Here is a 27,500-nt window from a genome sequence, read left to right on the forward strand (position 1 = left end):
TCTAAAGAAGTGTAAATGACAAAAGACAAAGTTCAAAATGTCCAAACCATTACTGCCCATCTGCCTTGCACCCGCTCAACCCGGCCAGTAATCTGAGACAGGGAAGCATCAGGAGCACGTTTGCTCAGCTGCTGCATCTTGCCCGCTGAGGTGGCAATACCCCATGCATCAAACAAAGAGCATTGGGCTGGGATAACAGTGAACATTGCTACCCTGGCCCCACTGGGACCACATTGCCGTTTCATCCCCACCTTGCCCTGATCTCGTCTCACTTTGCAAATAAATGGGTCACAATAAGGATAGACAGAGGGCAGCAGTGGAAATGACACAATGGCTTCCCTGCAATAATTTCCGGGACAATGTACTCATCCGTATTGCTCTCTCCCAAAAGGGCGTTTCCAGGTCACAAACATACGCATCCATTTCATTAGGTCGCACCATAGCAGAGGTCAGGTCGTGTTTCCCCGGACCAGCTATAATATCACGCCAGTTCAGGGGCAATTAATGGCCGCTGTACCAAAATCCAACTTTATTCCCGAGACAGAATTCCAGAATAAAAGTTTAAACTATTGTGTATACTGGAAGGCAGTTGTCAAGAAAGTATCCAGAGAGACTGCTTGCAGATGTGAACAAACTACCCACGTTGAATTTTTCCCACCATCAGATAAAACGGCAGATGTGGTTGGAGTTCTTAAAAGGGTCAGTTAAAATTAGTTGCATCGGTGAAACTCTTGGAGTAGGCCTTTTGAGTGGTCAAATGTTGCCGCTGAACAGCTGCTTAACATTATTTGTGACCAAAAGGCACGACTCTCAATTGTAAAGGAATGATACAAATTAGGGTGCAGCAATGTGGAATGAAGAATTGTAAAAGTGATCTCAAACCTGGTGAGAAAAACCAGTCATTTTATGACAACTAAAATGCAGAAGGCCTGAAAGTTGGAAGTCACAGAATTCAAATACAGTGAAGGCATGGTGATCGGACAACTGAATGAAAAGGAAAAATGCTCCGTTACTGCGAGTTTCGTATGACGAGCTCATTTGATTGTTGAGAATTGGACGACGTGTAAGACATAATTGCAATGGACAGGACGAGGTCAAGTGAGAGTGCTTTGAAAGCATTGCCTTTCAATGTTGTTTTGGCACATGAAAAGGAAGGATTAAAAGCAGAAACTTGCCTTGAATCGCAGAGAGATACACAAAGGAGTCGACGTGATCCACGTTTTCCAAAAATATCTGCCAAAAAAGCAGCACAAATCTTTGAGATGCATCACAGGAAGCGGGACTGGCAAACGACTTATAAAAATACATGATGGACTTTGTCACTAAAACACCTGGCGTACAGCAAAACATCATTTTTGATGGCAATTACATAAAGTAAAAACTGCAAATGAAAAGTAAAAATGTCTAAAATAAGCTTAAATAAAAAGGAAGAATTATTATTTACACGTGGGAGTTTTCTCAATTTATTTCAAGGCTAAAGCTCAGTGAGAAATCAAGAATGATGCAGAGGTCCCTGCTGAACTCACTGAAAGGATTTTCTCCTGCAATCCCAGAGCCTCAAGGTTCCTCTGCTTCAGTAAACTTGTGAGAGTCCGCAGAGCTTCTGCCCTCTCCGGCACACCCGGGTCAAAGGCTGCCTCCATGACCTCCTGAAGACTCGTTCCCCTCCCACTCGACATCTGCTCGCTTCCCTTCCCAACATTTCCTCTCCTCTGCCTCAAATTTCTTGCAGCAGCTTCCGTGCTTTTGGTTAAATTTTCCATTTTGTTGTTGTGCTGGTTAGTGCAGTGGCCAGAGCCACGATTCTCGGGTGTGACCTTCGCTCGCCTTCCCAATGGGCATTGTGCTGAAGCAGTCACACTGTCTGCTGTATAGACTCCATGTGTTGCAAGGGCAATACAAAGGTCAGAAGCCAGCTCACGGATATCAGGCGCAGAGTGCATGGACGCAAGCTCATTGAGTTGAGGGAACAAGGTCTTCAGAGATGCATGGTCTTCAGATTTCAACTGCAATTGAGATGAAAAACAAAGGCATATCAATGAACTAAATATCCAAACTACATTAAATTTTTGCAACAAGAACAACGCTGAATGGAGGTCAGCTCAAAAGAGAGATTTCCAACAAAAAGGACAATGGATAATAGTTTTAAAACTTCCGATCATATCAAGCATATATTTTCTGTTAAATGTATTTTCAAAGCTTGAAATGTTGCATTGACCTTGGGCCATATTCGGTGAGATAAACAGCAGAAATACAACCGACTTTATCCATAAATAAGCCAACAAAACTTCTGCAAGTAAAAAGATGTCAATGTTTGAATGATATAGTATTTCTCTTTTTGCTGAGGTACACTGCACTGTTCGCTGCATTCATTTTGTATAATTTCTCTTTATCCTGCATGGTGTGCATGCCTGGTGTTGGCTTAATGGTTAGGGTGGTGGGCTTTGGATCCTAGGGTCCTGAGTTTAAATCCCACTCAGCTGTTGAATTAATACCAGGTGGGGTTAACTCGGCCTGTCATCCTTCCGAGGTCGGCAAAATGAGTGCCAGCTTGCTGGTATGGTGTCGGAGTGGCGACCTGTCCAGGGTTGTGCCCAATAGCCAAGGAGACTGCTTAAGCAGCACGAATGCTCTGAAGAGTATGGTCCCAACCTCCTCCTCCTGCATGGTCTGCATCTGTGATGCAATAATCCACACAGCCAGCACTGTATTATTTATATGCGACTCAGGTATGTTTAGTATCGTACAAGAACACTGCTGAGGAATTGAAAAAAAAAAAAACTCAATTATTTTTGAATCAAAATTCAATTTGTGTTGCACGTTTAAGCTTCATCACATCAAATATCGATTCGATCAAATTTCAAGGAGTGTAATTATAAGATGAAACAACAGGATTATGTAAGGCAGGCTGAAACACTCCCCAGCCTCCACGTAATGCTCAGTAATGACCAACTCACCATCCCCTCCCCCCTCAATTATGTTGCATAATATATAGAGGCCCCAGAGGAAAGGAGAGAAGAAAGGACATAGAGGAAAAACAAAAAGCCAAGAGAAAGGGAAAGGAGGGCTGACAGGATATACTAGAGGTACGTGAATTCCTTTCTGAGCTATCTACCCTGGGTTGGAATCTCGGGCCAGGTATAAACAACTGTCATTCTGGTCTTTTGCAGGCAGGGTAATGCACAAATGTCCGTGCCCTCCCTTGGATGGACGTTAAACTGGGTGTCCCATCTGCTGGCATGAGTTGGTGGACGTTGAAGATCCCACGGTGTCCTTCATGAAGAGTAGGTGAGCTATGCCAGCACCCTGATCAAATTACTAACTCCTGCTCGAACCTAAATGGGGTACTGCATCAGCAGCACAACTCTGCTGACAGCAAATTATGCTGCTTGGAGCTCCATGCAAAATAAGAAGGGAAAGCAGGACACAAATAAGGAGAAAGATGAAGCAAGCAGAGAGAAAGATTTATACAATGCCACCACACATATAGGAGCCTGTGTAACTCCCAAGATGCTGAAAGAAAGCGTTCTGCACACTGGGTGGTGCAATGTGGTTGTGATTAATTAATTTAGCCAGGCGGCGGTTTCGGCATGCATGTTCGGTTTTGCAAGGGAATTTGATTATGCTGGAAGGCAATTCAATGACTCAAAATGCACAGTGATAATACTATAAAGCACAATAGGTATAAAAATATTGAAAAGGATGGTGACACCGAATGGAATCAAGAAATAAAGACAATGTGGAAACTCTCCAGTATGTGTAACTAGACAGATACAGTTTCCATGCCGAAACCTAAAATGCAGATAAGTATAACTTATCACATGCAGACTCGTTCAGGGGAACAGGGCAGACAAAAGAATAAGACAGGAAGGGAGGCAGATATAGAAGGCTTTCCTTGAGGTGCTCGAAAGACAGCATGGTGCGCCGAATACCTTGTCATGCGATTCGTACTGCAGCCGAAGTGGCTCTAACTAACTCAGTACTTCTGTAGCTATCCTTCCACTAACACTGAACTGGGAATATAGCGCTGCGGGACTGAAAGCCCACCCCGAATGCTGGAATGGCTCATACCCTCGAATGTGGCTCATACCTTTGAATGTGGGGGACCAAATGGTTCTGCACTGCTTTTTATAGTCACGGCCCTAATGCATTTGATGCAAGTACCACCCTCGCTGGAAGTTGCACACACCGTTCTGACATGTTACCACTGTACGTCAGATGTCACACACGTGTCACACAACGTTTCGCCAACTTTGCAGCTGGCTTCATCAGGCACAATAGATGAAGTGCCTGATGAGACCGGGTCTGCTGTCACGTATTTTGTTCAAATTTGCGGTCTATGGAAGCGCCTTCTTCTTCTTCTTTAAAATTGTGCAATTCCATCCGCCCCATCTTCTACTATATATATATATATATATATATATATATATATATATATATATATATATATATATATATATATATATATATATATATATATATATATATATATATATATATATATATATATATATATATATATATATATATATATATAAATATATACTAGCGATACCCGTGCAGATGCATGCGATAGCAGTACAACATAGCTGGTAGCAGACGACAGACCGTACACGGGGAATGACAAAAATACGCATTGTGCAAAATGCAAGTGGTACTATGGAACGCCAAGACTTCCCAAACATTGTCGGCATGTCCGCTAAGTGCCACAGCAATTTCATAGGGATCGTGTGACTGCGAGCTGAGTTTTTAGTGTGCAAGCTTGGTATTATAAGAGATATATATATATATAAATATATATTTTTTAAAACACCAAGTCGAGGCTCATGAAAGAGCTCATACACAGAAACGCATAACAAGGCAGGAGATAAGAGGGGTGGGAGAGAGAAGTACAAAATAGTGGGGAGATCTGGGTGAGGGAGAGGGATGAGGCAGGGTACATGGAGTAAACAAGATGGTGTTACGGGGACATTCAGGAAGGAAAACAGGGAATTTGAAGGGGGTGGGTTTGGGGTGGATTAACGGGGGTAGTAAAGATCAAAATTTTGGATGGGGGAAGATATGAGATGGTGGTGAAGAGCTGTTTTGAAGACCTGGAGGGAGGAGTGGGATTGAAGGGAGTGTGGGAGTTTGTTCCAGAGGTTGGAAAATAGAGGAATGAAAATAGAGGTGAGCAGTGATTCTTGATTTTGGCAGTTTCACCAGAAGGGTTTTTTTGGGTGCACCTTGATCGCCCTGAGGAAATATAGAGGGGACAGATCACAGACAGACCGGGGGGGGGGGGGGAACAAGGCTGGAGAGGAGACGGGAGAAGACAGAAAGACCAATGACCTGCCTCTGGTGAGAGAGTGAGAGACCCAAAGACTCAGCTGCATCGCAGACGATACGAATGATCCTAAAAGCCTTGGTTTCCACAGCGTGAAGTCGAGCTCGGTGTGAGGTAGGAGCATCACCCCAGATGGGGAGAGCAATACTCCATCAGACTGCGGATGAAAGTTTTGTAAGTGGTTCGAAGCTCAGGTGTGCCAATGCAGGACTTTGCACAATGTAGGATGCCAAGTCGGCGACTGGCTTTGGAGGCCAGCCTGATGATGTGGCTTTCCCAGGAAAGATTGTGGCAGATAGTGAGACCCAGAAGCTTGAATGAAAGCACTTCTTCAAGGGCATTGTTGAGAAAATAGATTGGGGGGGGGGGGGAGGGTGAGGGTTCAGACAGTCCTTTCAGAGAGACATGTTGAGGGTGTGAGATTTGTCAGGAATGAAAGACATATTCCAAGTGTTTGACCAGCTTGTGATTTTATCCAAGTCTGCAGAGAGTAAAGAGGCTGCTGCTTGCCAATCTGAGGGATGAGAGATGGTACGGCAGATGGTGGAGTCATCAGCAAAGAGAAACAGAGGATTTTCCAGGCAATCTCAGAGATCATTGATGAAAACAAGAAAAAGCACAGGGCCAAGAACACTGCCTTGAGGAACTCCAGCCTGGGCCAGAAGAGGAGATGAGAGGATTCTATTGAGAGCCATGCGTCGACTGTGACAGGAGAGGAAGTCCACAAGCCATGAGTGGAGATTACCTCAGACACAATAAGAGAGTTTTGTGAGCAGTGCGGGATGCCAGACTAAAGAAAGCTCACGATATGTCGACGAGATGGCTCTGATCTCATGTTTGGCATTTAAGACCTCCATCCATTGTTGGGAAAGCAGAAGTAGCATATCCAGGGTAGAGTGACCTTGTCTGAATTAAAATTGATGATCAGAAATCAAGCCATTGGAGAAAAGGAAGGATTTGATGTCAGAAGCAATGATGGATTATATTACCTTGCTGATGATTGGGAGCAGGGTGATTAGTCGGGAGTTGCAGGGATCCATTTTTTTCACCTTTTTCATGCAGAGCGGTAATGTTTGCTGATTTCCAAACAGATAGCAGATAACCTTGAGTCAATGAGATGGTGAATAGAACAGAGAGAGGGTGAGCAAGAGCAACAGAGCAGGTTTTTAGGACATGTGGGCTGATGCCATCTGGACCGGTTGTAGAATCTGAGTCAAAGTTTGTCAGCAAGCTCTTCACAGTGTCAGGAGAAAAGGACACAGAGTCCAGGAAGAGCTGTGTGTGACTGGGTAAGGTGGGTACAGAAAGTGATGGGTTTGGGACACAAGATTTAGAAGCAAACACAGAGTTTAGGCCTTCAGCCTTTTTATGTGCAGTGTCAGCTGTGCAGCCATTTGAGGTAAGGGAAGGGATGGAGTGGAAACATACACCAGAAACGGGCTTTACTCGATACCACCAGGATTTGGAGGAAGGAGAGACGTTTGAGAGTTCAGACTTAAGATGAGAAGGATGTCGTTTCCTGGCTCTCTTGAGTCCTGAGGGTAGACACACACTTGTCTACCCTCAGAAGAGTGATCTTTCTGTCTTCTACCATCTCCTCTCCAGTCTCACCCTCCCCTGCTCTGTCTGCGATATGTCCCCCCCCCCCCCCATATTTCCATAGGGTGCTCAAGGTCCGCCAGCAACCCCCTTCTGGTAAAACTACCAGAATCAAGAATCACTGCTCACCTTCACTCTTTCATTCCTCTTTTTTTCCCACCCTTGGAACAAACTCCCACACACTCTTCAATCCCACTCTTCTCTCCAGGTCTTCAAAACAGCTGTTCACCACCACCTCTTATCTTCCCCCATCCAAAACCATGATCTTTTCTACCCCCGTTAATCCACCCCAAACCCACCTCCTTCAAATTCCCTGCTTTCCTTCCTGAAAGTCCCTGTCGTGGAAGGACGTGAAAGTCCCTGTAGTGTCCATGTTGTTTACCCTGTGTACCCCATCCCATCCCTCTCCTTTCCACAGATCTCCTCATCTCTCTGTTTTGTCCTTCCCTCTCCCGTCCATCTTATCTCCTGCTCCCCTTGTTGTACGTTCTGTGTGTTGGCACTCATATGAGCCTCGACATTGTGAACAACAACAACAAAAAAATCCCGACATAAAGTGCCTTCAGAAAATATTCATAACCATCAACTTTTGTCACATTTTGTTGTGTTACAGTCTGAAATTAAAATGAATTATATTAAATTTTTTGTCACTGATCTTCACAAAATACCCCATAATGACAAAGTGAATACATCTTTGCAGAAATTTTGACAAATAATTAAAAGTAAAAAGCTGAAATGTCTTGCGTCAAGAAATATTCAACCCCTTTGCTCTGACACTCCAAATTTAGTTCAAGCGCATCAAATTTCCTTTGATCATCCTTGAGATGTCTCGACAACTTCAATGGAGTCCACTTGTGGCCAATTCAATTGATTGACTTGATTTAGAAAGAAACAACTTTCTATATAAGGTCCCACAGCTGACAGTACATGTCAGAGCAGAAATTATACCATGAAGTCCAAGGAACTGTATGCAGAACTCTGAGATAGAATGGTGAGGAAGCAGAGATCTGGGGAAGGGTATAAAACAATTTTGAGAGTGTTGAAAGATCCCAAGAGCACAGTGAGCTCAATCATTAGGAAATGGAAAGGATATGGAACTACCCAGACTCTTCCTGGAGCTGGCTGTCCAGCCAAACTGAGAAACTGGGCAAGAAGGACCTTGGTCAGGGAGGTGACCAAGAACCCAATGGCCGGTTTGACAGAACTACAGAGTTCCTTCGCTGAGATGGCAGAACCTGCTGGAAGGACAACAGTTTCTGCAGCACTTCACAAATCTCGGCTTTATGGGAGAGTGGCACGACAGAAGCCACTCCTGAGAAAATGTTTGCAAAAAGGCATACGAAAGACTCTGAGTGCATGATGCAAAAGATTCTGTGGTCTGATGAGATGAAAATTGAACTCTTTGGCTTGAATGCAAAGTGCTACGTGTGGCAGAAATCAAGCACAGCTCATCATCCATGTAACACCATCCCGACCGTGAAGCATGGTGGTGGCAGCATCGTACTATGGGGATGCTTTTCAGTGGCAGGGACTGGGAGACTTTTAGTGACAGAGGGAAAAATGAATTTAGCCAAATACAGGCAAATCCTTGAGGAGAACCTCATTCAGGATCCAAAAGACCTTACACTGTGGCAAAGACTTATGTTCCAACAGGACAATGACCCCAACCATGCAGCCAAAGCAACACTGGAATAGCTTCAGAACAAGAATGTGAAAGTCCTTGAGTGGCCCAACCAAAGCCCAGATTTGAATCCAAACTGAGAATCTGTGGAAAGACTTGAAGATTGCTGTTCACCGACGCTCCGCATCCAACTTGACAGAGCTCGAGCAAATCTGCAAGGAAGAATGGGAGAAAATCCCCAAATACAGATGCGCAAAGCTGATAGACATACCCAAGAAGACTCGAAGCTGTAATCGCTGCTAAACGTGCTTATACAAAGTATTGACTTAGGGGGCTGAATACTTATGTAAATTAGATATTTCTACATTTTATTTTGAATCATTTTGTAAAAACTCCTCAAAACATGTTTTTACTTTGTCATTATGAGGTATTTTGTGTAGATTGGTGACAAAAAATTTAAATTTAATCCATTTTAAATTCAAGCTGTAACACAACAAAATGTGAAAAACTCGAGGGGTGTGAACGCTTTTTTAAGGCACTGTATACCATCTGTCTCTTGCTGTCCTCTAAAGAACCCCTATTTGTCTACCTCGACTCAAAGGGAATCACGATTCTACAAGAGCTATCGGTGAGTTTCCTCTTGACCCTTCTGGGCAAGATGTAGATAAGCACCTCGCATTTTCCTCTTTAAGCATACATCACCCGCATTGCATCTACACCTTTCTGCTTTTCCTCCTTCCTTACTTGTTTTGGAATTGGAACACGTCCGTCGACAGACATGTGCCAATATATCCATGTATATTTCACTGAACAAGATACTCAAACGAGTCAAAGTTATGCCAATGCTTATATATTTTTCAATACACATATGCATACATAATTAGTAAGGAAAGATTTATTATTTCTTATCACACATATTGAAAAAAAAAAAGAAGTTGCCATTTTTTGGACAATTACATCTTGTTACAAGAACATGGTCCATCTCACCCCGAGAAGAGCTGTAAACTAACAGGCTTGTGCACCATTTACTACTCAGCCCAAGTGGTTCCACAACAAAGTATTAACACATGGCATAAATGCTTAAAGCAATGCCAAATGTGAGAGAAAGATGCAATTGAGCCTCCAGTCTAGAGCATATTCTAATGATTTGTCCGAGCTGTTTCAAGCTGGAGGCTTTTACAGCAGGACAAAACATGCAGGATAAAACCTTAGCATACCTGGCAAAAGGCCAAGTCTGTCCCTGGCCATAAAGCATGATGCGAGCTTTGCAATTGTTTTTACTGAAAAAGGTTTGAAGAAGAAGTTGTTGAAGTCAAATAATATCAGAGAAATAATCCATACTAATAAGTGTGTGTGTGTGTGTGTGTGTGTGTGTGTGTGTGTGTGTGTGTGTGTGTGTGTGTGTGTGTGTGTGTGTGTGTGTGTGTGTGTGTGTCCCCTCCATAACTCCAAAACCATAAAACATAGCGGCCCGAAACTTTGCATACATCCAAAGGGAACTCCAAGGAAGAGCAAGAGTGAAAATTGGGTGTTTGGCTTAATTGAAACACCCCTTCTGAAGATGATTAATGGCCTTATTTTATTATATCCTTTAACAGGTGCATCCTCGGCCACCTCGCTTTTTAGGGTCTTTAGGTGTCTCCTGGGTAACTTCGCTGGGGTCTGAAGTTGCCATGTTCTTTGACCTGTTCAATCTCACCTTGACTAAGAACAAGCCACAACGATTTCTTAACGATAAAGTTATTTTTGGTCACTTTCCTCACTCGTATTACCAAATTCCTGTTCATCATAGCTACAAATTGCTGCATACATCACTTTTGTAAGTGCTATAGTTTTCAAATTAGGAGCTTGCAGTGATCTCAACATTATATGAAGCAATTTTATGCAATCTACTCTCACGAACGAGTTAAAGTATATCATCAAAATAATACTTTGGTTTTGAGGATCAGATATCATCCAGACTAAACAGGTGTCAAAATCTGGACTGAAATCTGATACGTTAAAGAAATAACAAGTCATATAACTAAGGCTATACAGTAATCCCCCGCTATATCGCGGTTTACCTATCGCGCCCCCGGTTCATCGCGGGTTTTCCCTTGGAACCTAACTAATTTTTTCTGCGGATTCCCCCGGTATACCGCGGTAATAATATATAAAATATAAATTATTTAAGCAAGAAATTATAACGCGCGGCGCTCGACCAGTCACACAACGCACGAGACAAAGTTTCGCTTGTGAACTTCGAATATTTTGTACGTTTTTGTCTCCAAGCCCAACGATGACGCCCAAACGCGCTGCACCTTCTAAGGCTTCTGGCAAGGAACCGAAGTGCCAGAGGAAGGTTCTGACGCTCCAGGAGAAGGTTAAGGTGCTCGATATGCTGCGGAAAGGAAAAAGGTTTGCCGCGGTTGGACGAGCACTGCCAAACTGACGAGACCAGACGAGTCGATCTCCAGCACTTCAAACCCGATCACTGCCAAACCGACCAAACCAGACGAGTCGATCTCCGGCACCTTGAACCCGATCAAGGCAAAGGCGACCAGACCAGACGAGTCAATCTCCGGCACCTCGACCCCGATCACTGCCAAGCCGACCAGACCAGACGAGTCGATTTTTTTGCGAGGCATCCATTCATCGCGGATTTTCACTTCTCGCGGGGGGGGGGGGGTTAGAACGTAACCCCCGCGATAAACGGGGGATGACTGTATACCTATTTACTGCAAGCAAGGCTATAGTCCTTCTTCCATATACACACAAGAAAACATGAAATTTCCAAAGCATTAAACTTATCCTTTTCTACTGTTTGGAGAATTATATCGAGTGAACAAAAGATTTAGGAATGTGCCAAAATGAACTAGCTTCATTGAGCTACATGATTTAATGAATTCACTGCGAGACCTCACCCCATCCCTCAGAGGGACTCTTATCCACAGAGTCTGCCAGATCTGTGTCTATATTTTCGGAGGTTTTGCGAGGTGCTCAACAGGGAATCAAAGCAAATCTGGTGAAAAACAGATGTTTTAAAAATGAAGTTATAACACTTGCGCAAACCACGAACCGATGTGACGCGTATACAGACGAGCAGATAACATGGTGCATTATCTGCAATATATATTTGACAGGCAATTCAATTTTGCAACGTCTCCAGGGTTGTTCTACATTAAACAACAACTGGTTTGTAAATAAAGTCATTGTTTCAGGTCAGGTCAGGTATGGGAGCATGTGCCAGAACAGCGCGTCGCTGCGTCCACTTTCCGCCGGTACTCCAGGGGCCTCCGTCTGGCCATCCCCCAGGCAGAATCCAGGCCCATCCCCATCTCCTTGAGATGATGGTCAACCTGCTGCAACCACGAGGCACGTGGTCGGCCCACTGGCCTCCTCCACTCATGAGACTCCCTCGCTGAGAGAATCTGGTGAGCAGGATCAGCGTCAGGAAAACGAGCCACATGTCCATACAGCCGCAACTGACGCTCACGGACTATGCAGGTAACAAATCTCATCCGAGTCTCTCTCAGCAACCGCTCATTGGACACAAAATCAGACCAGCGATAGCCAAGGAGTCTCCGAAGAGACCTGGTACCAAAGGAATTAAGTCTCCGTCTCAGATCCTTGATCAGAGTCCAAGTCTCCCATCCATAGAGCATGACTGGAAGTACCAAGTACTGAAGACTCGGACTTTCGTCCTCCCGCACAGGTACCGGCAGCGCCACACCCCATGATCCAGTGAATCCATGACTCCCCAGGCCCGACCCAGACGTCTATTGACCTCTGACTCGCAGCCAGCAGAGACATGAATATCACTGCCAAGGTAAGTGAATCTCTCCACGACCTCAACATCCTCACCACAAACAGACACAGACAGGACAGCAGCATCCAAGATGTCACCGAAAGCCTGGATCTTAGTTTTGACCCAAGAAACCCGTAATCCCAGCGGCTCTGACTCCTCATTCAGCACCTCGAGGGCCCCCAAAAGGATGTCTAAAGTCTCCGCAAAGATGACTGCATCATCTGCAAAATCAAGGTCCGAGATCTTGACATTCCCAAACGATGCACCGCAACTTGATCTCTCAGACATCCTCCCCAAAATCCAGTCCATACAAGTGCTGAAAAGTGTGGGGGCCAGTACACATCCCTGACGAACTCCAGTAACAACTGGAAATAAGACAGAGATGATACCACCACACTTCACAGCACTCTCAGTACCAGAGTAGAGTTCAGACATCAGATCGATCAGTTTTGGTGGCACCCCACGTAGACCAAGAATCCTCCAGAGGACATCCCGATTCACTGAATCAAACGCTTTACAGAGATCAACATAGGCTGCAAGCAGCCCCTGCTGAAACTCTCGTCTGCGTTCGGTGAGGACACGAAGGACAAGGATACGGTCAATCGTTGACCTCTTTGGTGTAAAGCCTGACTGCTCTGGACGCTGGTGCTCAAGCAGATGGTGGCGAACCCTATCAAGAATTATCCGAGCAAAGACCTTGCCCGGCACTGAGAGCAGCGTCACCCCTCGGTAGTTGTTGCAGTCTTGGCGATCACCCTTCCCTTTACAGAGAGGGACAACAAGGCCCCCTCTTCCAGTCAGTTGGGATGATGCCTGTGTTCCAGGCAGAGCACAAAACTGCATGCAACGACACGAGTGCGGCATTTCCACCAGCCTTGAGAAGTTCAGCATGGATGCCACAGATCCCTGGAGCTTTGCCCCGTTTCAACTGGTTCACCGCAGCCCGTGTTTCGACAAGCGAAGATGGACCACAGTTGATTCGAGGGTCAGCAACAGGGATTGTAACACCCTTGACGTCCAACTCGACAGTTGGGGGATCAGCTTGGTACAACCGATCAAAATAACCGGCCCAGCGGGCCTTCACTTCAGACTCCTCTGTCAAGAGCCTACCACTCTCTGCTCGAACTGCAATGCTCCGAGGGATGGGCTTGGATGAATGCAATGCGCGAATTCCCCTGTAAGCGGGACGAGAATCACCTGTCCACAGGTGATGCTCTACCCCCTCACAGATTCCTCGCACATAGGCCTCCTTGTCCACCCTCAGTGCACATACAGTTTTACGCCTCAGCTCCCTGAAGAGCTCAGCTCTGCCATTCAGCCTGGCCCTGCGACTCTGGTCAATGGTATCCAGTGTCCCTTGAGAGACAAAATTCTTCTTTGCCCTGCGCTGAGCTCCAAGACATCCACCGGCAACATCAAGGACGGTGGTCTTGAAGGCGCTCCATAACTCTTCAGGACCCCCCAAAGCACCCAGACCCCCCAAGTGTCCACTCAGCCTGTTCGCAAACTCCTCAGCGACTCTCTCATCCCTGAGCTTGCCAACATCCAGCCTAGGCTGGGATGGTACCATTCTCCAGGATTTAAGGTGCAGCTTTACAGTTGCTACAACAAACCTGTGGTCAGTATTGAGGAACTGATCACTCCGGTAGACCCTGCAGTTCTGGATCATCCTCCAACGACCGTCAATGAGGACATGGTCAATCTCCTTTGCCACACCGCCAGCGTTGGAATACCATGTCCAGCGATGAGCTTGTGGGCGCTGAAACCATGAACCAGCCACCCTAAGTCCGTGACTTCTTGCAAAGTCAAGGAACTTAGTGCTATTCTGGTTCATAGTTCCTGACCCATGGGGACCAACACATGTCTCATAACCATCCCTATCAGTTCCAGTCGATGCATTGAAATCCCCCAAGACGAGAAGTGCATCTCGTCTGGGGCACTGATCAACCACAGACTCAAGCGTGGCGTAGAATGCATCCTTCACGGTGAGATCACTCGCCTCAGTCGGAGCATAAACAGAGACCAGGGAAATGACACCTAAGGAGTGACGAATCCTTAATCTCATAATACGCTCGTTGACCGGTGTTACCTCAATTATCATTGGGGTCATCTTATTGGACACAGCTACAGCAACTCCTTGGGTATGGTAACCATCAGAGCGACCAGACCAATAGTAGGTGTAACCACCCACCATTATCTCGCTGCAGTCCGGTCTCCGAACCTCAGAGAGAGCTGCAATCCCGATGTCCAAACGCTTGAGCTCAGATGATAACAGAGACAGGTGATCATCCTCTCTTAGGAATAGGACATTCCAGACACCCACCCGAAGGGACCGCCTCAGGTTAACCGAAGGAGACCGCCGTCTGGTGGACGACACCTCAGCACCACTCCGACACACTCTCCCGCAATCTGACCCAGGGATGTTACCCCGTGGTTTCCCTCCTATCATCAAAGATTGGGGGTCCCGAAGGCTTTGCCCCAATCCCGTCATCCGGTGATCTGCCCTTCGAAGGGAAGCTGCACAGGAGGTACTCCCACGGAGTGGGTTTTCAGTTTTTTTTGCGTTTTTGCGTTTTGCGGAATGAAGGGTTTTACGGTGGCCGGAGTGCAAATCCTGCCACCAACCTCCTAATAAGAAGTAACCCAACTGCAGGAGGACGTCCGCAGACACAGTTGAACACTAGATATGGATGGCCGTTTGCTCACAAGGAGCTCCTCCGCCCTTTGACAGGTTTTGTTTTTAATCCTGCTGGGTGTCCATATCCAAACACCCTCCTCACCAGAAAACCTGGTTGGGGAGACGGTTTAGTCGCCGACAACCCGACCATGGAACAGGTTAGTACAGGTTTACATGGTACCTGTAGCAGGTCACAGATCGAACCTGACCTGACATCAATTGTTTGAATGAATTCAATTAATTTATTTCACTGCTGCAGGCATGGTGAAGACCAGCTTTACAGTGAAAGGGATCCTATATGGTATGCAGCCCAGCCTGGCCAGCCATTCCTCATCAACCATTTAATTGGAGTGCTTGCTTCGGTGCTTAAGCCACTTGATGAGTGCCCGACAGTCGATAGCGGTACCTCTCTATGTCATTCCAAGCAAATCGTTCACTCACTGGAGATTCTTTTGCCGCGCCACCATCCGGAGCGAGCGGTCCGTGCACCACCATCCGGAGCGAGCGGTCGGTCCGTGCCCCGCCATCCGGAGCGAGCGAGCGGTCGGTCCGTGCCCCGCCATCCGGAGCGAGCGAGCGGTCGGTCCGTGCCCCGACATCCGGAGCGAGCGAGCGGTCGGTCCGTGCCCCGCCATCCGGAGCGAGCGAGCGATCGGTCCGTGCCCCGCCATCCGGAGCGAGCGGTCGGTCGGTGCCCCGCCATCCGGAGCGAGCGAGCGGTCCGTGCCCCGCCATCCGGAGCGAGCGAGCGGTCCGTGCCCCGCCATCCGGAACGAGCGAGCGGTCCGTGCCCCGCCATCCGGAGCGAGCGAGCGGTCCGTGCCCCGCCATCCGGAGTGAGCGAGCGGTCCGTGCCCCGCCATCCGGAGCGAGCGAGCGGTCCGTGCCTCGCCATCCGGAGCGAGCGAGCGGTCCGTGCCCCGCCATCCGGAGTGAGCAAGCGGTCCGTGCCCCGCCATCCGGAGCGAGCGAGCGGTCCGTGCCCCGCCATCCGCAGCAAGCGAGCGGTCCGTGCTCCGCCATCCACAGCGAGCGAGCGGTCCGTGCTCCGCCATCCGCAGCGAGCGAGCGGTCCATGCTCCGCCATCCGCAGCGAGCGAGCGGTCCGTGCTCCGCCATCCGCAGCGACCGAGTGGTCCGTGCTCCTCCATCCGGAGCGAGCGGTCCCTGCTCCGCCATTCGGAGCGAGCAGTCCGTGCTCCGTCTTTCTGAGCGAGTTGTAAAATAACACCCGATTTCCGAGCTTTTTGCCGTATTAACATCAATATATTACTAAAACTCTCATCTTGTATGTATGTATGTATGTATGTATGTATGTATGTATGTATGTATGTATGTATGTATAAGTATGTATGTATGTTCCCAAAATACAGCCAAAACGGTACATGACAGTGCAAAATTTTTAGGGCCACCTTACTCACCCTTTTCCTGCGGTGTGCAGTCTCAAGTTTCGTTCAAATCGGGCAAAACAAAAATGATTAAAAAAGTCAATTCCCGATTCAGTCAAGTACTCTTCGGACGAATTTGATCAATGGAAACAACCTCAGCGGTGTAGTTCGCTGGAGCTATCTTTTTTTTTCTTGAAATGATTATTTAAAAAATCTCAAACATTTAGTATAGACAAAGAAAGATTTATTTTTAAGCATAAAAGAAATATCGCCATTTTGAATTTGTTTCCAGATGTGTCCGGGCGCTGTTTGTCTTCGGGCGGTATTTTGGCTGCTCTTCGAGCACCCTTATTCTGGACATTTCCATCTGTCTGTCTGTCCTCGAAACTTTGGTCAAGCCTCGGGGCTAAACCACTCAACTGATTCTAATGAAATTTGGTAGGTTGGACCAATATTTCTGGGGATTGTGTGCTTTCGAATATGGGACCCCGGGCCCTAGCAATGGCATAGCAACGGCCTTTTAAAGTGGTCAAAAAATCGAAAAAAAAATATAAAAAATCGAAAAATCGAAGCTTACAGTTCTGTGCGCAATCTATCTAGCTCCCTTCATGCCAATTTGCAGCCCCAACAAAAATATTTGTAGGAGGAGATAGGTTTTGGGCGAGTACATGTCGAACATTTCAGAAACGGTTAATTGCGAATATCTCTTAGAGAAAGAGTCTGATTTTGATGAAACTTGGGTGAAATGTGTACAATGTGGCTGGCATGTACACAAAAATGAATGGTTGCTATGCACACCTCCGTTGCTCAGCAATAGCTAAAACACTTTATCGTACATCGTACACTTATTGTGGACTGTACAAAAAAAATCAAAACCTCCAAAACTGGACCTCCGAGGGACCTGTTTTTTTGTGCCCAAGGAGAATGTCTTCCAACATCATATAAAAAAATAAAATATTTAGCGAATATAGAAATGGAATTACCAGGGCTGCCATTTGTTAGTGTCTCTTTGGAAACATGCCTGAAATTTCACAAGGCGGGTTTCTGGGCGCAAACTAAGAGGGCTGTGATAATCATATTTATTGTGCTAAATTGATTGATAGCATGTACATGAATATCGGCGAGTCGCATCGGCCAGCTTTCCATCTAGAGCGAGCAGCCATGTCGCCTACCGGCTTGTTATAGTATGACTGATACAAAATGCATTTCAGACATTATTTTGTTTTCATCTTCACTGTTATACTATGCAGAATAATTTTGATGATTGTATGAATCGTAATTAATGTTCCACCGCATGTCTGCCTTCCCTTCCTCTCTTCTCTTGCTGCCTTCCATTCCCCAACCCCTCCTGTACTCCCCCTCCCTCCTCTTTCTTTTCCCCGCACCTCTTCACTCTCCCTCCCCTCTCTCTTCCCCCCTCTACCCCCACCCCTTCCTTTATTATTCCTGTCAGTGAAGCGACGGGTGGTATTTGCAAGTAATAGAATAAAAGAAAGAATAGCAGAAAACAAATCAGTTTGGAATAGGTAAATCTTTTCATGTCATGACTATACCATTACATTGTACCAGTTTACATACAATACATACAAGAAGGCGCTTGGTGATTGTACCAGTTTACATACAATACATCGCCACCGAAGGTCATTTACTCATCTTATTTTACCTTAAACATGGGTAATTTCAGTTGAGAGTATCTTGAAAGTGGGTTTTCTTTGGGTCCAGGAACGGATTAATTCACTTTCCATTATTACTTATTGGGAAAATAGTTTTGGAATCCGAACTTTTTGCAATCGGAACAGCCTCCTGGAACGAATTAAATTCGGATTCTGGGGGCACCACTGTATTTGCATGAATTCACAAAATAAGGAAAGATGAATAAATAAACCAAAAAAAAGGGATTAGAAAACGAAAGCATAAAAATAAAAGCAATAAAAACGAAAAAAAAAACAACCCAAATGTAATTCCTTCCTTTCCGAAGCAGACAGACATGCAACTACACCTATGCACATTTCAAGAAGGCATTTGTCTGCAATGTATATGAATAGATAAGTTTGTGTTTAAAATAAGAAACTGCCAGTAAATTGGTGAAAGGAAAAAAACATACAGGGACATTGACAGAAACTTACCAAAGGAGAGCAAACTGACACTTTTTTTTTTGGTTTAACCAAACACAGACCCTGAATTTAAAGAGAAAATAAACCTGGAGCAGATTGTCGGTCACCATCTGGTCATTACACTATCAGCAACATTTGGACTTTCAGACACAATTCCCCTGTGAGTTAATGGGTTTGTGACAGGTCCTGTTTAAACTATCCTAATATATACAGAAAGCAATTTAAAAACGAGAAATCAAAATAAGAAAATTAACAAGAAAGAGGGAAAGACTGATACAAAGATAGAAACAGATGATGAGATCCAGATAAAATATTGAATCAATTTTAGCCTTGATGGTACTTCTGAAATACAAGAAAGAGGCCAACCAACAATAAATAAATGTTAATGCTCCTTTTAATCACTCTCATTCTCCTGTACCTCTTCTCATAATTTTTTTTGTTTCGATACCCTTTATATTGATGTACGCAGTTTCTCTCTTTAGATTTTTCTGTTAACTTTTCACATTAACAGTGAAACACACCACAAATTGCTGTCAGTGTATTGCCTTTAAATGCTTGTACTCGAGAGAAGTACCCTTCTTGGCCCATCTTCAGTGGGCAATGTGCTGCGGCACATTTTTGTAAAAAGCACTTTTTATATATTTTGTTATTTTTTAAAGAAATCTTATTGATCACAACATAAATTTCATATCATAATAGTGTTACGGCTGTGGAAATTCGCAAACCACCATTCAGGTGAGATAACTGTAACTACATGTGTAGTTAGCCCCAAACCCGTTGTTTCGAGGGTTTTATGTGATTCATTCGGGCTGCGACGCTTTGAGATAGCCGTTTTTTCTGTTCTACCTTTATTTTGAACCAACCACGTCTCAACCGCCATCACACAACAACCACCTAAACCACCACGGCAGCCATCGTCACCAACTACAACCACGCTCCAACCCTCAGACAACAACAACGCCAACAGCCACGACCTTTACCTTCACAACTCAATACCGCAAACATTGCATCACCGTCATTCCCAAACGGCACCATAACCATCAAACCACCACCGATAAAGCCTCCATCACCCTCACCTCTCTCCTTCTACGGCCATTCCCGCACCACCTGTGAACACTGAGCGTCGGGCTGTCTTGGGCTCGTTTAGCGATACGCACCGAGCCACAAGGCAAATGGCGGCCTTTCCGAGGGAGAATTCGGATCAAGAACACTACACGCCCACTTCTGATCCGTCCAATAAGCAAGCGCGGAGCGGCTTGGCCCCGCCTCCATGTGCGTCTGTGTGAAATCGATACATGCAAATTCTAGGATCAGGGGAGGTTCACGCCCACTTTTCCTCTTTCCAATTGGCGAGCGTGGCTCCACCCCCGAGGTCATCTTGATCCGGATATTTGCATATTGTTTTCTCCTGCCGGCCTATAAAACGGCGAGCGCAAGGCGAATCGTGGCAGAGTGTGGCAGTAGCAGAGTGTGGCAGTAGCAGAGTGTGGCAGTCGCAGAGTGTGTCGGCAGGGCAGAGTGAGTCGAGTCATCGGTGTGGCAGAGAGTGGAGTCGGGTGGCGAAGTCATCGGTGTAGCATCGAGTTGGGTTCTGCAGTCTGCTGAGGAGAGTTGCGGGAAGAGGCAAAGGAGCTCGGGTCCGAGGCGAGAAGGACGGCGGTCGGCGAAGAGGTCGCGGTGTGAGATCGCTCGTTGCGGGACCAAAGCCAGCCAGCCATTCTCCTCCCCCAGGGCATCAACAATTCCCCCTTTCCCCCGCGCTGAGATCGTGCAAAAAGGGGGCCCCGTTCCCACCCCACTCCAAATGTCGTGCCAATGAAACCCGCCAAGGAGCACGGAGTCGGGGCACAGCCACGCGGCCACCTCTGCGGCTCGTCCGCCAACGCGTCACGAGGATGCTGGTAGGACCCCCCCCCCCGGTCTCGCGGACCTGGCCGCTCCTCCAGGTCACGCGCACATATTGGCCTGCAGGCCCATCCGCCCCCTTGTCTGTGAGGGTGGCTTCTTTCCTTTGCTTTTGAGTAAATGTGTGTTGGCGCCGTCTGTAAAGTAGAACTGTATAAATGTTGCCGTGTGTACGCGTATTTGGTGGTAACTCTGCGTCATTGTTTCTTTTGTTTTAACTGCTATATGTGCATTCTGACTGTTTGGCTGTATATGTGTGCTTTCCATGTGTCGCGTAATAAATGTGCATTGTGTGAACTGATTCCCGTTTCACTTCGTCTTTTCTTTATTGACCCTCCATCCTGCTTCACATAAAGGGTTTGTAGTGGGCTTAATACGCCCGATAATTAATCGGAACCGTCGAGGCCGACGATAACACTGCTCGGTTATAACTGTAGCATGGAACGGACCGCTTAAGCGGTTCGTGTCCGGAGTTGGCCTGTGGCGTGGTGCGATCGCCTGGTCGACCATTCGCGCAGGTACTTGGATAGATCTAATTTGGCGAGCCACCCTATCCTGCGCGGGTGGGCAATTGGCACGATCGTGGTGAGGTTAAACCCACACCCACGACAAGCTCCCGGCGTTGGTCCGAGAGGGTCACGACTGAATTGTCCGTCCGGTGGGCGACGTGCCGCGATTCGAGTCACGTGGCCGTCCGCACGCCGGCGGGTGCGAATTCGCAACAATATATTTGGGTAAATGATTTGTCTGAATGATACTCTGGTACTGAGAGTGCTGTGACATGTGGTGATCCCATCTCCGACTTATTTCCATTTGTTACTGGAATTTGTCTGGGGTGTGTTATGGCCCCCACACTTTTCAGCGCTTGTATTGACTGGATTCTGGGGAGGATGTCAGAGAGATCAAGCTGCGGTGCATCGTTTGGGAATGCCAAGATCTTAGACCTTGATTTCGCAGATGATGCAGCATCTTTGCGGAGACTGGATATCCTTTTGAGGGCCCTCGAGGTGCTGAATGAGAAGTCGGAGCTGCTGGGATTACAAGTTTATTGGGTCAAGACTAAGATCCAGGCTTTCAATGACATCTTGGATGATGCTATCTTGTCTGTACCCATTTGTGGTGAGGATGTTAAGGTCGTTGAGAGATTATCTTAACTTGGCAGTAGTCATGCCTCTGCTGGCTGTGATCCAGAGGTCAACAGATATCTGTGGCGGGTCTGGGGAGTCATGGATTCACTGGATCATGGGATGTGGTGCTGCCGGTACCTGTGCAGGAGGATGAAAGTCCGAGTCTTCAAGTCCTTGGTGCTTCTGGTCTTGCTCTACGGATGTCAGACATGGACTCTGACCAGGGATCTGAGATCTGACCAGGGACCAGGGGGATCTTAATTCCTTTGGTACCAGGTCTCGTCGAAGAATCCTTGGCTGCCGCCGGTCAGACTTTGTGTCCAATGAGTGGTTGCTGAGGGAGATTCAAATGAGATTTGTTACCTGCATAGTCTGTAAGCATCAGCTGTGGCTGAATGGACATGTGGCTCGTTTTCCTGATGCTGATCCCGCTCACCAGATTCTCTCAGCGAGGGAGCCTTGTGAGTGGAGGAAGCCAATGGGCCGACCTCGTGGATGCAGCAGGATGATCAGCATCTCAAGGAGATGGGGATGGGTCAGGAATCTGCTTTGGAGATGGCCAGATGGAGGCCCCTGGAGTACCGGTGGAAAGTGGACGCAGCGACGCGCTGCTCCGGCATATGCTCCCATACCTGACCTGAACTGATTTGTAATACCAGCTGCCATAAAAGTTGGCGGCATTTCCGACGCGCGCACGCACGCACGCACGCACACACGCACACCCACACGCACACCAGTTTACATCTTACCGTTTTAACATTCTCGATAGATAGGGGCCATTTTTATCAGTTTACATCTTATCGTTTTAACGCCGTTGGCATCTTAGGGACATTATCATCAGTTGTCATTGATCAGTTTTACGTCATTGTCAAAGAATATATCAATATACATACAAACGAGGTCCGTCGAAAAAGTGATGGGACTGAGCCTGCTGTGTGCTCCACTTACACAACTTGAATGAACGGGTTGCGTCACAGTCATTTGCAACATTCCAGCAATATATTTGATTGGTGATTGTTGACTGCGCTCATTGTGTGATTTTTTTACAGGTCGTGCTTCACACGTTGTATTGTCTGAGTTGTCGCGCTGTGAGTCGTGAGCAGAGAGCCAATCTGAAGTTTCTTGCCAAGCTTGGCAAAACACCTTCTGAATCCTTTGCAATGCTGCAGCAAATTTCTGTGAAGTCAGTCCCATTACTTTTTAGACGGACCTCTTATATATGTGTATATATATATATATATATATATATATATATATATATATATATATATATATATATATATATATATATATATATATATATATATATATATATATATATATACCACAAGGGGAAAACCAGAGATGTCAGGATAAGTCAATTTTGAAGAAACTGAAAAAACAAAGTTTCAAGACTTTGGTGGACTGTTTAATAACTGTCATATAGATTTCTTTTCCAGTAAAAGGAAGAGTGATCATTGGCCGATCAAATTAAGCATGTAGCATTTTCCAAGCTTCTGTGTTATTTAATTTCAAAGCAAAGAACGAATCAATGTTGCAAACTGACATCACTGGTTATTCCCTTGTTTAATAATTGCCATGCAATTTTAACCCAGGATGTGTTGTAAATTCATGCTTGTTGGTTATTAGCATACATTACATGACTTTGGTGATCACAGATTATTTTTTTCAACATTAAACGGTCATTGCTTTTTTGTTTGATTGGTGTTCAACGCCATACTCAAGGGTATTTCGCTTATATGACGACGGATTCTCCATTTCTAACTCCGTACTACTTAATTTGATGGAAAACCGGGAGGAAACCAAGGATAAACCACCCCCGCGATTGCCGAAGTCACCTCATGTGACTCCCTCAGATACCTAAGCAGGTTGATTGGGCGGTGTGTACATCGAATGAGGATGGGTACTCAGACGCTCGAACCATTAAGCCACGGCGTTGGTTCCATAAAAGTCACAATTAAGGTTTGACCAGGCTTGAACCACGATATGCACCAACTACGGATCCCATGATATAACCAAATAGGCAATTGTAGTGCTCAGAGTTTATGCTGTGAAAGTTTTACAACCTTTCATTTTTTAGTTTCTCAACTCTGAATATTATGGTGGAACAGTTAACATGAATGAAAGGGAGATAACCAGGAGTAAAGTACTGACAACTCTGGGTTTCTACTTGTTCAGCTTTGACAACACTTGTTTTTTCATTGCACGGCTAAACTTTATACCATATAAATTAGGTGACACCCTTGGTTATTTGTTGAAGTAATATTGTGAGAGGAAACCTTATGTTGCCAACTATTGGCAGGTGCAATAACCCTGAAATTTATAAAAAGTGACATCTCTGGTTTTCCCCTTTTGGTCTTCAGAAATATATATATATATATATATATATATATATATATATATATATATATATATATATATATATATATATATATATATATTGTTGTGGTTACCAAATTCGCAAACCACCATTCAGGTCCCTTAGGTGAGATATCTCGGTAAGTATATGTGTAGTTAGGCCCAAACCCGTTGTCTAGTGGGAATACATGTCATTTATGCGTGCCGCGACTCTTCAGGATAGCCGTTTTTCTTTTACTATCTTTATTTTGGACAACCGCCATGATTACCACCGCCAACCGCGTCTCAACAGTCGTCACAACATCAACCACCCACCACAACGCCGCTTCACCACAACAGCCACGACCTTTACCGTCACACCTCGCAACCGTCGCATCGCCACCGTTCTTGCGCCGCTTGTGGGTACCGGTATTGGACTCGTGCAGGGCGCGCGCCGAACAGCGTGTACAAAACCACGGACTTTCCGCTCCAAAAACGGATCAAAAACGACTCACGCCCACTTTTGTTCCGTCCAATCGGTGAGCGAGGGGCGATTTGGCCCCGCCTCCAGGGCGTTGGAGGGCGGTCGCTATATGCAAATTCATGGATCAAAATGCATTCACGCCCACTTTTTCTCGGGCCAATGGGGAGCGAGGTGAAAGGTCGAAGGCAGGGGGTCAAAGGCGAAGCCACGGGGCTTATATAAGCGGCTGCGTTCGTCAGAAGAGTCGTCGTCGTGTGCGTTGGAGTTGAGTGCAGTTGGGAAGTTCGCAGGAGGAAGAGTTCGGAGTTGGAGTCGGAGCGAAGAGGACGGAGCTGTGGAGAGGCGGCGGCGGCGAAGACGGACGAGGGGGTGCTCGCGTCGGTGCCGGGAGCTGAAGGCGGGAGGCCGACGGCGCGACCTGGTCGAGGTGGAGACGCTCGTCGCGGGACCCGAGACAGAGTAAAAATCCTCCTTACCCCGAGCATCAGCAACCCCCTCCTGTTTCCCCCCCGCGCTGAGATAGTGCGACCAAGGGGGCCCCTTTTCCCACCCCCCACCAGACACTGTCCGCGAGGCCCGCGGAGTTGGGGCACCATCGCCACTTCACGCCTCATCATCAGACGGGTAGGCCCGACCCGGTCTCGGCCCCAGGCCCGCCTCATCCTTGAGGGTGTTCTTTTTCTTGGTTTTGGGTATGTGTTGTCGGCGCCGTCTGTGAAGTATAATTGTATAAGTGTTGCCGTGTGCTCGGTAGTCGGATAGCTCTGCATTGTGTCTTCGCTTTTACATTTGCTTTTTGTGTAAAATTGCATTGTGTTTCTTTTCCTTTTACATGTGCTTTTGGTGGAATTGTATATGTGTGCTTTCCGTTCATCGCGAATAAATGTGCTTTATGTTGAACTGTTTTTCCCGCTTCGCTTCGTCATTTCTTTCATTGAATCCCCATCTTGCTTCACGTAAAGGGTTGGTCCTGGGCTAAGACGCCCGATAATTAATCGAACCGTCGAGGCCGACGAATAACACCGCTCGGTTATCCCGATAGTACGGAACGGGTCGCTTAAGTGGCCCGTGTCCGAAGTCGACCTGCGGCGAGGTGCGATCGCCCGGTCTACCCTCCGTGTGGGTACTTAGGTAGGTCGAATTTGGCGAGCAACCCTATCCCACGCGGGGGCCGATTGGCTCGATCGCGGTAAGACCGAAAGGTCCACCCGTGACTGGTTCCCGGCGTTAGTCCGAGAGGGTCACGACTGGATTGTCCGTCCGGTGGGCGACGTGCCGCGATTCGAGTTACGTGGCCGTCAGCACGCCGGCGGGCGCGAATCCGTAACAATATATAAAATCTGGAGAAATTAATGAATAATTAATTATTTGCAGAGAAATGCCATTACCAGCCCCGCCGCAGCATGACAAGTGTGAGATTAACCGTTTTTTTTTAAATCACTTTCGTGTTTCTCTATTTATTTATTTACCATTGCGCTTCAGAGTGCCCAAGCCATAACATTTTTACCATTTGAGCTTTAATCATCAAATCTTCAACAATCCAATAACATGAGAATATGGAGAATACAAATTTATAAAATGTACAATTTTTCAACTGTTGTTTTCATCAAATTTACTCCTAGGGTTTGGTAGATGTAAGAGCAGCACACGTAGAATGAGAAATGGAGTTCTTGATGTGCGGTGCAACTCTGCCGCCATGACGGGGTTCATGTAGATCAAACTGGAGGAGACAATAGCCAGGGAGTGACACGAAGGAGTCAGGAATGCCCTGTGGGAGGAAGGATTCTTTTAAACAGATGATGTCCAGTTTATCAGCAGGATCCTGGATTGAGAGATGTCAGATGTTTGAGGTCCACAAATTTATGGACAAGGGAGGAGGAGCTGCTGATCGGGCAGAGGAATGTGGAAATGAGCAAGGAGAGTGAAGCTGCAGTGTCATTTGTGAAAGGACTGGAAAAGGAGCAAGACAGGAGTAGGCCATCAATTTCATTTTCCAATGAGGAGGCTGCATAATGATCCTATTCCACTCTCCAGCCAATCTATATAAGATGTACTGTTGGATGATGAGGCAATCACGTCTTCCTCTTCTTCTCCATAACTCCACCACTCAACTCTCCACCTCCCTTGACTCATTCAAGCCACATTGCCCTCCCCCCCGTCCCCCCAATGTAAATGTGAGCAAATATATCCTATATGTAAATATTTATGCACCTATGAAACTATAAGCACCCATTAAAAATCATATTTTATTGTTTTACTGGCGTAGATCGACTCGTAACGGTCATCTCTCCACACGTCGTTACAGAGATTTACTTAACAGATTTGCTGTGTTGTCATGATTTACACCAATCATAATACAAAAAATTATATTGTTCAAATTTATTTGTAATATTGGTGATATTATATTTATTTGTGATTTATTTGTAATATAAAATTGTCCAAGTGGTCTATATCTATAAATGGTCAAAAGTCTAAGCTGTCTAATCTGTCTGAAGGGTGTATGGGGTCCAAATGGTGTTTAGGTCTCAGAGGTCTAAAGGGACTGAAGGGGAGTAAAGGTCCAAAGGTTCTCGTGGTCAAAAGGGTATAAAAGGTCTAAAGGGTGAAGGGATCGAAAGAGGCATTTTTATTTGCATCAGCTAAGGGGAGGACCTCAACTCGAGGATGATTGACAGCTGAAGGAGGTGCTGCCTGGTGAGCACACCAATGGGGACGTGCTGTCATGGTTCAAAGGGCAAGCCACCATCTTTCCTTCTGGGAATTCCACCTCCCATGAGCACAGACCCCCCCCCCCAGCACCCCCACCCCCTCCAGCTCTCTGACCACCTGAGTCCATTTATTGCCAACAAATCACCTGAATCCTCGGGGACTGTATCCTTGCTCTTCGGGTCCTCAACTGTGTCTTCTAACGCTTGTGGTATGGCAAGGGAGATTCACCATGTGCTCATTGATGGGTGCGAGAGGATGATTCAAAACTGCAAGGACTACCGGAATTCTCAGTTCCTCAACTTCTGGTGCCCAACCACGTATGCAGACGTCCCACTGCAGTTTGGTTACCTTCATTCACTACGTTCCAATAGTACGTAATAGACTACGTGTGTGAAGTCAGGGTGCAGCTGACATTCAAACAGTACG

At 46.3% G+C, this 27,500-nt stretch overlaps 1 protein-coding gene across 2 annotated transcripts in view; it reads right to left on the bottom strand.

The window, feature by feature from the left end:
- Nucleotides 1-27,500, bottom strand: part of TANGO6 (transport and golgi organization 6 homolog) — a 243,566-nt gene that overhangs the window by 165,268 nt on the left and 50,798 nt on the right. For both annotated transcript variants that reach the window (XM_085888467.1, XM_085888468.1), the window contains exons 3-4: nt 1,527-2,006; nt 1,176-1,233 (exon numbers count right to left, since the gene is read on the bottom strand). In XM_085888467.1, the coding sequence (XP_085744593.1) occupies nt 1,176-1,233; nt 1,527-2,006 (538 nt within the window). The remainder of the gene's footprint in view (nt 1-1,175; nt 1,234-1,526; nt 2,007-27,500) is intronic.

Source organism: Eptatretus burgeri, chromosome 7, assembly GCF_056783735.1.
Source record: "Eptatretus burgeri isolate ZD-2024b chromosome 7, Ebu_testis_v1, whole genome shotgun sequence".
Lineage (NCBI taxonomy): Eukaryota > Metazoa > Chordata > Myxini > Myxiniformes > Myxinidae > Eptatretus > Eptatretus burgeri.